Source organism: Triturus cristatus, chromosome 5_2 (genome assembly GCF_964204655.1).
Source record: "Triturus cristatus chromosome 5_2, aTriCri1.1, whole genome shotgun sequence".
NCBI classification, from domain to species: Eukaryota; Metazoa; Chordata; class Amphibia; order Caudata; family Salamandridae; genus Triturus; species Triturus cristatus.
In genome coordinates this window covers 904,859,044-904,869,509 of record NC_140588.1, presented here as the reverse complement: position 1 = coordinate 904,869,509, position 10,466 = coordinate 904,859,044, and the positions used below count along the sequence as shown (strand labels likewise).

The 10,466-nt window shown below is 42.6% G+C and overlaps 1 protein-coding gene and 1 non-coding gene across 2 annotated transcripts; both read left to right on the top strand.

Annotated features, from left to right (window-relative positions):
- The first annotated feature begins 1,175 nt into the window (after positions 1-1,175).
- RPL39 (ribosomal protein L39) lies at positions 1,176-8,918 on the top strand. Its single transcript, XM_085608074.1, has 3 exons — positions 1,176-1,313; positions 1,704-1,807; positions 8,659-8,918. Exons 1-3 carry the CDS (start codon positions 1,311-1,313, stop codon positions 8,705-8,707), a joined length of 156 nt encoding a protein of 51 aa, XP_085464200.1. The 5' UTR covers positions 1,176-1,310; the 3' UTR covers positions 8,708-8,918.
- On the top strand, positions 2,130-2,263 carry LOC146829400 (small nucleolar RNA SNORA69). The gene has a single exon (XR_014962337.1). It is a non-coding gene; the product is annotated as a small nucleolar RNA SNORA69 (small nucleolar RNA).
- Positions 8,919-10,466: the final 1,548 nt, after the last annotated feature.

The window sequence follows — 10,466 nt, the reverse complement described above, 5'->3', positions numbered from 1 at the left end:
CGATACTGAGTACCCGCTCTCCTTGAATTTAAGAGAAACAGTACCTGCACTTCTCAGCACTGCTGTAACATATTTGGTAATTCGGGCCTAACAGGGAGGAAGGCCTTGGACCGGCCTTATGGAGAGGCCCAAATAACCCCAGGAGACACTTAGGGCCTGATTACGATGTTGGTCGGAAAGCCTCCGACCGACAGTCGGATTCTCCTAGACCGTGTCAGAACCCATCCGCCCGACACGGTCGCAAGCATTTCCGACCAACCGATTACGATGCTGGCAGTCGGAAGGGGAACCAGTCTACCATTCTGAATCTGTTCTTACTGGCATTCAGAGAATCTGAGTCAGACGGAGACAATTCATACAGCTCAATGGACAGTGTTTTCCAACCTACCGATTATGATGTCGGATTCCGACAGCCTTTCAGACTCGGTCTGTCCGACATGAAAAGGCTGTTGGAAACTGACTTTTGGGGCCCCTAACAGGCCCCCCTTTATCCTGTTTCTTACGGTTTGGGGTCGAGGGGGTACTTAAGGGACCCCCTGTAAACCCATGCACAGTGTGGCACGCACCATGGGGTGCCCGCCACAGGGTGCAGGGTTTTCCGCAGACACCCATTTTCCCCATAGGAACCTGTGTAGTCGGCCAGAACACAGGCCCCCTTGAAGACAATGGGAGTCCTTCCGAAGGTGTTCGAAGGCATCATATTCAGTTGGGAGGAATCGACGACCGCGAGTCGGTAGGAACCGATCCCGACAAGGAGTCGGGCGGTCTGACATCGTAATCAGGCTCTCAGTGTATGACTGGGATGTGCTCTTCCTCGAGCAGAAGCACCTTTATTTTAGCCTTCATGCCAAGCCCGGTGCTCAGGATGCATGCTTGACACATTGTAAGGTAGCGGCCGGGTGGCTTACTACATCATTCAGTGGGAGAATTGCCGCATTTCTCAGGAACAAGCCGGTACTCTAACTAGTGAAGACCTGCACTTCTATATTTTCATTTAAAGCACCGCTAATAGCACGCCGTAGCGAGGCACAAGTTTCTCCGCCTACCCCCGACAAACCACTAAATGTGAGCGCCGTTGTATTTCGTAAACTAGTCACAAGATGATTGCCTTTCCATGTCTCTATCCGAGTCTATAAGGCAGAGACTCAGAATGGCCGCTAGATGTCACTGCTGCATGTACCAGCGCTTTCCTTCAATTAGCCGCTCTAGCCGCACAGGCTCGCTGGTTCCGCCTCCTTAGCCTCTGACCTCTCGAAATTGCTTCCTCTTTCCGATCCGCCATTGTGGTGACCGGGTGGAAGATCTTCACCATGGTAAGTGAATCCGGCTTCATCCGCTGGCATAGTAGAGGAAGGGGTGCCGCAGCGTGGGGGGAGACTGCCATAGACTTCGTGTTCTTTATTTTGGAGCCCAGGGCTGGGAGGTCTCGGTTGGTGGTTGCTTGGAGTCCGCAGGTTTTTAGCGGCGGCCGGCTGCAGCGCAGGTTCGGTTCCCAGTTTAAGTTCATTCCCGTTGTGTAACTGCAGCGGCTGTGGTCGGTGCTACTGTTCCCGCTCAGCGAGTATAGTCGCGGCTGCAGCCCGAGCTTCCCGGGTAGTTTATGGAATGTTTTTGTTGTTATAGACGGGGTTGCGCAGGGGAGCGGTGCTGATTGATTTGTGTTTAAGTGCATTCGTTCAATTAACCACCGTATCTTGTCTCAGTCTTCCCACAAGACGTTCAAGATCAAGCGGTTCCTCGCTAAGAAGCAGAAGCAGAACAGACCTATCCCGCAGTGGATCCGCATGAAAACCGGCAACAAGATCAGGTATGTTTCTGCTCGTAGCCGGCTGTCACTTGAAGGAAAGTAGAATGCACTTTCTTTCGTGAGGATCGTGGAAACCTCTCTATTTTCTTATTCTCTAACGATTTGATGTCCCGTTATAAAACATCACTACGAGCTTGTTAATAAATCAGCCGACCTATTACATTTTTAAACTAACTGTTAAAATTAACTTGGTTAACGCTATCTTTTCTGTTACTACAATCGTTAATTATTTCAGCTCAATCGTCGGCATGTTTTGGTGTAACTCCCAAAAAATAGGTATCTGTTTGCACGGTTACTTTCTATCGTATGTTTTTATAGCACTAAAGCAGGTTGCAATTACAGCGCTTCATCTTGTGGTAGCGTTGCCATTAAGCCTGCTGAGAGTAAAGTTGTTAAAACAGTTCTTTGATTTCACTGGTACATAGATGAAATCGTTCGTTTTTAACATCTACAGAAATTCTTGACGCCATTTTAACGTATTTGTATATTTATATTTAAGTGAAGCGAGGCGATAGATGTTCAGATTGACAATTGTAATCTAGAGCAAAATATACGATGTGACTAATTGTCTGCATGGTTGGGCGGTGACTTGACGTTTATTATGGCGTGGGACGATCGGGTTTTTTGAATTTGAACTGTGGGTTGAGGATGCTGGAGTGACGAGATAAGTTGTACTTGTGCAGCTTCATATAAAGATAAAAACCCAGCAGAATATGCAGACGTGGTACTGTTTAGGTTTGGGTGATAGCGCTGCTGCTTGTATGGTATATTGTTTTAAGTCTTTCAAATATACATGGAGAGTTTGGTTCTAACCAGATCAGTCTGAATTCAAGCTTTTCGTTGTTTGTATGACCCCATTCTCCAGGAAGTGCTTCCATTGGAAATACATTTGGAATATTTTAGCTCTGAAAATTGCATTGTCATCACCCTCACTTTAATTCCTTTGTGGATTCTTTACAGAGACCAATCCCTTTGGTACTTCCCCCCAGTATTAGTAGAGTATGCTTTAATGTAATGCTTGGCACTTAAAGCCTGACCTACTGGCTTTACCAATTCTTAGTTTAGAATTATAACCTCCTGCAGATTAAGTAGCAATTGTTTATCCACATTTGATAGACCATTGGGTGCCATTTTTAGACACCAGTAGGTACGATTCAGCCCTCTGGTAAGCACTATCCCACCTGTCGGTGCATTCCTGCCTAGGAAGGGATGGTAACTCGGGACACTTTTTGTTCTCCCTTTCCTAGCTGTATCATGAGACTAGTCTTTGGCAACTCAGGTACTATTGGGTACCGCTCACAGCCTCCTCAAAAAAACATTCTCTAATTTCTGCAAGGCAGGATAATCCCGCACACCCCAAAGATGGCATTTAGCTTTATGTACAGCTGGCAGTTCTTTGGGAAGTTTAATCCCCGGATTGGAAGCAAAGCTTAAAAGTGCCTCAATACTCCTTGAAACCTCAGCCATCCTTGCTTATCTCAGTGGATGTCAGCTGCAGGCTTCATCAAATTGAACCCCCAAGTAGGGAAAGGTTGGTACAGACCCAGTCTTGGAGTTATTCATAGTTTACACCTTAAGCTTCATTCTGTTTAGCCCCATAGACCATTATGTGGGTTTTGTTTTATTGTAAGATCTAAATTAAGCCATAACCCTAGAGAACTGGTCCAAGAAACTTTAAAGCCTTACAATGGCTGGTGATGAGCTCCACGTCGAGTCACACTGGTATAGGAAATGTCCCTGCATAAACTAGCCAGATGTTTCTCAAGACCTTTTAATGTAAGGTAATAACAGAAGGGATGCAAGTACACAACCCTCCCGTTCTCACTCAAAAGCTTGGTGGTGTCGCCAATAGGGTTGTAACTAATGCTTTCAGTTAACTTCCTTATGATGTTGCCTGAGAGAACAATATACCCCATGGTGGACAAAATGTTCCACAATTTAGGTCTATGTACGTGGTCGAATGTGGAACTCTGATCTATAAATACCAGGTAGAGGCTACCATGCTTGGGTATACAATATGTGATAATTGGCAGATGGATGTTAAGGCACTGATCAATAGTACTAAGACATGCACGAAAACCAAACTAGGTCTGATAGAATGATTCTCCTGTGCCCATGTCTCAATGCAATCTAATAAAATCCTGTCCATGATTTTAGCTGTATAATCTGAGCGATATTGACCGGTAGCACTTGGGGTCTGCTTTATCCCCCTTCTTAAAAATGAGTTCAAGCTTAGTATAAGACCGTGATCGTGGTGGGCCTTGCTTAACAATTGCCTTTAGTACGTTGGTATATAAGGGAGCCCAAAGATCGATGTCACCCTCGAATAGGTCCTTGCGGGGTTCCTGTGCACCAGCTACCTTATCCCAAGGCAACCTGTTTACGGCAGCAATCCTGTTAATTCAATATCCCTACTTCCAGGATCCCCACTTACAATAAAGGAACCTATAGTAGCAGCGGAGGCAGAATATACATTAGAAAAATGTTGCCCACTTATCAGGGGGAATTGGGGATTCCTTGCCATACTCTGGAATCCCTGAAATAAGGAAGATTGTCAAGCTTCCAAAAGGCACGATTATGTTTGTGAGGTCTTGCTGCTAATAGTCTCTATTCTGAAATATTTCTCCATTCAGGAGCTCTTTTCTGTATCGCCCTACAAGTGCGCACATCGTCATTAATCCTTTGTACTACTTTGAGGTCTTTATAAACATTGGAATACTGCGAATCAGAGCACCTAGTTTGCTTACTCCTGGCACAACATGTGGGCACTGTTAAAAGCTTACTGACAATCTAGCTTATTAATAACGACCACAAATTCTGCTTCATGCACCCAGTCAAAGGTCCCTTGGGTGCCTTGACATCAGTTCAGCATGCAGTCCTAGCTTACCAACACTTTCCCACAGCATCTCAATTCTATTATTCTCCTCAGCCACCAAGGGGAGTGAATGAATACTGGGCTGCGTGGCTGTAGTGGATCACAAAAACAAATTGTTAAATTGTGATCAATAAACGCATTGAAAGTACTGTTTAATCAGCAAAGCACGCATACAATTAATGTGAAAGTATACAGTCAGTACTAAAATTGCCTTCACCAGTAAAAGTTGGCTGTAAAAGTGGAGATTTTTTCCATTTGTTAAAAAAAAAAGGCAAATGATGTGTAGACCATAAGAATTGTTGTGCTTCGCTGTAAGTATTATGCTGAAAATGAGTTTTGGGCTCCCCTAAAGTATCCGACATACCACACGATTTACTAGTCTAGGAACAAATATTAAAATCTCCCATCTAGACTATTGATAGCGGGCCATTCCAGGTATCGGCAGTACTGTTGATCTCCACACAGTTGATGATATCACTATTGGAACCAAGATTTAAAAAAAAAAATCTTTGATATACACCTTAGCCTGGGTAGGTGAAAATATGGCGAGGCTAGATGTGTGCAAATAGTACTACCTGGGGAAACCGAGCAAAACCCTGGGTAAGCAGCCCTTCGCACTTCTCGGGTTAGTGGGAATTGCAGGGGCAAAATAGGAGGTAAAACCATCCCAGTGTGGAAGGGCATTAGCCCAGGTTTCTGATAACAGATTACATCGAAAGTGCCTATGCGAGCCGGCCAATTAGAATTGTGCACAGCGACACATCGATATTAGGGAGAAGGCTTAATACTAGATGTGGATAATGTGCAAAAGGCCTTAATAGACTCCTGTCATTTGGAAGAAACTTTAGAGAACATTGGCTGATTTACACCAGGACCCATAGAATACTGTTCGCAAACGGATATAGAGAAATTGAATTTTTACTTAGAAGTCCGTTGTGCAAGTACCCTGTGCCAACACAGCATATCTATTTGACCGGGACAGAATAGGATAATGGGTGTCCTCTGACTTGGTAAACCACAGATACCCGAAGTGGTTTGAGGAACACATCTGGGTCAATAAAAGTAACCAAGGGGCACTGTCTAAAACCTGATTTCAAAAAAAAAATTGCGTTCAGTTAAATGCCATACAATTCCAGGATTCTTAAAATTGATTAAAACATAATTTGCATCAGATTTTGGACTATTCCACGCCCAAGTCACCCACCGAACGATATTAAACTGATCATGCACTGAGTGACTATCATCCGCTCTCCCCTTTTAACAAAGAGCTACTTTGTAAGTTACTCTAGATTCTATCTGTGTTGGCGTTAGCAATGGGACACCTTTAGAAGAATGTACAGTATCACCGTGGTAATTGAAGTGCAAAAGTTTTCTCAGTTACCACTTGTTTTTTTGTGTTTTTTTTTTTAAATTTTTTTATTTTACTGGCTAGTATACCAGAAGTCATAGCAGGCGAAAAGGTTCCAGGTTTGTTGAATGGTGAATTACTTGGCATTTCATGAGCCAGTGCAGCTGTAGTGCTGATAGACACAACAATACATGAACAGTTCTTGGGGATGTAGAGGGGAGCAACCTTATTGAAGTGTATTTGCATTGAGTTCCATAATACTTTCTCCAGTGACGTTTAACTGCCCAGTAAGAGTTCATAAACTATATCGGACCCTCCATATTGTCGGTTTTCTTGCTGGTTCACGTACACCGCTTCCTGACTTACGAACCCATGTTTGCTTTCATCGTAAGCTTGGCTGTGGATTTCCTTTCCACGTGGTACACGTAGTCTGTTTTTTTCTTTTCTGCCCTTTCCTCTGGCGAATGAAAAGAATCAGTACTCGGTGTTTGATAAACCGATTTGCACCAACTGACTGCTCTACCCCAAGGGGCACAAAGCCAGCACCGAGGTGCCTTCATTTCATACCCATGTCCACTAGTGTAACCCCCAAACCCGATTCAATGTCCACCCTCCCCCGGCACACAGGTCCGTGCCACACTCCACAGCAAACAGGAGCAACACTACCCTCAAAACGTACTAACAAGCCACCTACAATTTCATTCGCTGTGCAAAACAGATCCGCTGGCTCTGTTCTGGAGGCCCTATTACTAATAAGGGTTATAAATAAATATAAGTATTTTTAATATATATTCGCAAGCAAGATGTTTAGACATCTCCTCTAGATCACGTTAATAAAATCTGGTTATACACTGATGGATGCAAGCTATTGAAGGACACAAGTTAATAAAGCTTTTAACATTTAATGTACTCAGTGTTGCGAAAAGGAGACACAAGATTACGTTGGTGTTGTAAGTGGTGAGCATGAAAAGCTAAATATTGCATAGTAGGCATTTTTGACGAAGGGCCAGTGTTTTCCTTGCATCTTCAACTACATGTCTTGACTTTAATTTAAAAAAAATCTGCAAATATAAAATGTTATCGTCTCTTAGGCAAAGTATGGCTTTCAAGAGGAAAGTATTTCGAAATCTGTCCTTAATCAGTTGTTGAAAATCTTTGTCACGTTGCATAATCAGCCTAGCAAAACAATTACGTGATGTCCCACCTCTAAGTCCAATTATGCAAATGGGACTCTGTAACCACTCCTGTCAATCTCCGTAATTTGTTGTTTTTGATGAACCTATAACCTGATGTCTTGCGGACAGCCAAATGCCACCGGCAACCCTACCTAAAACCCAGTTGTTTCTCGAACACTGTAAAATAGTTGAATATATTTGGAACTTTTGATCACACTGAAGTCGGCGTTTAATGTTAGCTCCTAGTATAGCATTGAATTATTTCTCTGAGACCGTCGGGGTATGAGGTTAGGAAGAATTGTCTGGCAGGCACTGGAAGAGCTGCTAATTACACCAGGAAGGCATGGTGTAGAGTTTTGTACAAATAAAATACCGTCAGAAAATCTGTATAGAATGTGCGTACATAATCCTAGTTGCATCATTGTACTTTTTGTTAGATGGCTAAAAGCGCCTTTTGTATGTTAAGTTAATATACCAATGTTTGACGCATTCTCCCTCTAGCATTTGAAATCACTTAAGTGGGCAACATTATGAATGTCTTGTCTTATTTTGGGGTTTTTTCTTCCTGTGCTTTTCCATCATAACTCTAGGGGTTAGTTCGCCTCAACTAGACACACCCGAACTTGTTTCTAAAGCTATAAGGGTATTATAGCAGTGTTGGATTGGCCAATAGTAGTTATGTTGCATTACGCATGCAACTTAAATTGGTCAGTGGTAACTTGTAGATCTACTCTTAATTTAAGTTTAGAGTTTTTTTTTATACTAGTTTCATTAAAGTTGCTTATTCCAGTCTATGTAACAGTCTGATACTGCTTGCCAGGATTTATTTTCGCATTTTACTCTACCATAGTTTCACAGTAGTAGTGGCGATTGTGTTGAGGATAAAAGAACCATTATCTTTTGTACAGAGCGAGGAAAGTTTACATTATTTTAAAATGGGATTTGAAAATGAGATGCACCAAAATTGGCACTTTCGATTAGGATTAATTATACATTTTGCTTGAGCTTTCCTGTAGCGTTACGGAGCATAACAATTGCAATCACTCTCTTACATTTGACTTTTTATGTGATGTATATCTGGACATTGATCATTTAACCTATGCTGTTATAACACCTACTTTAATGCGAAAGGACTTGTGATCCTTCCAACCCAGCAGTTAGTGCCTGTTGCATGCTGTTACACGTTTCACGTTTAGCTTCTATCGGCCTTAAAGGCAGCCTGAACCTTTTCACAGTGAAATTCTCCTTGCATTAGTTTTCATCCCTAATACCTTGTTGTGGAACCTTGTGGTGTTCTCCAGAAACATTTTCTGCATTGCATCTTTCTGCTTCTGATAAAAATGTTTGCGAATCAATCTGGTCAACATAGCCAAATGTGTTGGTATTTGTGCAAGCAGATCTACAAACAGCCATGTTGAAAATGGTACATTGACCATTTATTTATTTATTGTAGGTACAACTCCAAGAGAAGGCACTGGAGGAGGACCAAGCTGGGATTGTAAAAAAGCAGATCTTATGGATTGCAAACTATTTCCTGTTCATCTGCCTGCAGTCAAAGACCAAATGTAATTCTGGTGGCAGGTTCCCAATGCCTATACTCATGTTTGCTTATAAGGACTTGAAAAACATGTTTTGCTACAATAACTGGCATAAATATCTGCATTGTTGCAGATTTAAAAAGTCAATATTGATAAAATAAACTCAAACAGGTTACCCTTTTGTCTCAAAGTCCTTTCTGAAGTTTGCTATTGCTTTTTAGGTCTCGACTACGCAGCACACATGCGTTGCATAGGAGGACCTTTAGCCGTCGCTCTACTCTTTTTGGAAGCATATACTCGTGCTTGTGGTGGCATCCACCTTGCGGGAGCGAGCAGGGAGCGCGCCCACAAGCACTAGTATGTTCTTCCAAATAGAGCAGACTGCGCACGCACCACTCTAGGGAAGGTTTTAGACATTCATTGAGGTGTTGCCCTCTGCTGCCCTCCGGTGGTAGTTTCATGAATTGCAGCTTGCTGTTTTTCTTGTTGTGGCATGCGAGGGAAAACATTACCTAAACTATAGCCTGATCCAGAGTGCTCTCATGAATGCAAATCGAGACCTTCGTTGCCAAGAAGGACTATTTTAGAAATGCATCTTTCAGCGATGCTCAATCTGTGGGCACTGAGTCGAAGTTTGCTTTAGGAAACAGCAGCTCATGGGGCAGGCGTGCCTGGTTTCCTTTTGAAGAACTTAAGTGCGGCATTATTGCTGATACCTTATTAGCACGCAATAAAATACGCGCTATTTGAGCTGCTTTTCGAACTCCTTGGCTGTGTTTTATTACATCACTGACAATGGTGAAGGGTTATATATGAAAAGCCTTGACGTCTTGCAAAATACTACCGTACTCTAAACCCTAAATTATTGCTTCAACTTCTACAATGGTGAATAGGGGGTTACAAGTAACAAACGTTGAAATCCCATTTGTTTAGGGGATTGTGGCCTAAAGATGTGGTAGGTGGTATCGTTTTTACAAAACTGACCTTGCGCAAATACTATTTATTGCTGTGCCTCAGCTCTTTGGACTGGCAAAACGAGCCACTGAATCTTTCTCGCAGTGAAACTGTACTTTTTCTGACTTTATTTTTAGAGTTTGAGATTGGCAGAACTGTTCCAATCTATGGACTGTATATTTATAGGTGATACCCTGTGTTTAGCGTGCCTAATACAAAGGAACGTGAGGGACAGTACCATGTCATGCACACTTTTGTAAACTGTATAACCCGCTGCTCCTCTGTGTCCCCAGACCCCCCCTCATTCCACACCAACACCTGAGGCACTCATTCTAATTAATGTTTCCGCACAGCCTTATTTATATTTCCAAAACGTTTACGCACTATCTAGTTATGTCCCTCCTCAGCGTCTGTATGCCTTTGAATGTGTGTATTTTAATTGGGGACTGTTTGCTAAGGAATGCAAAGCGTGCATAAAAGCCATTTTACTGTAACTTGTTTAGTGGACTGTTTTAATGTTCGCATCGTCGAGGGTTTAAAAAGAAAGCAGAAAAACAAAATATCTGACGGTTTTTACGGAGGTACAAACATGCCATTTAAAAAAAATAAAAAATCACCCCTAAGTGAGACTGCATCAAAGCCACATTTGCATCTCCTACCGCTGATAACTATCTTTACAAGGTGCAAAAGTTTCTCTTTATTGTGCCAGGCAGAGTCCCATTCAACCACATTCCGTAACTATTGGAACATTTCACACAACTACAGACTT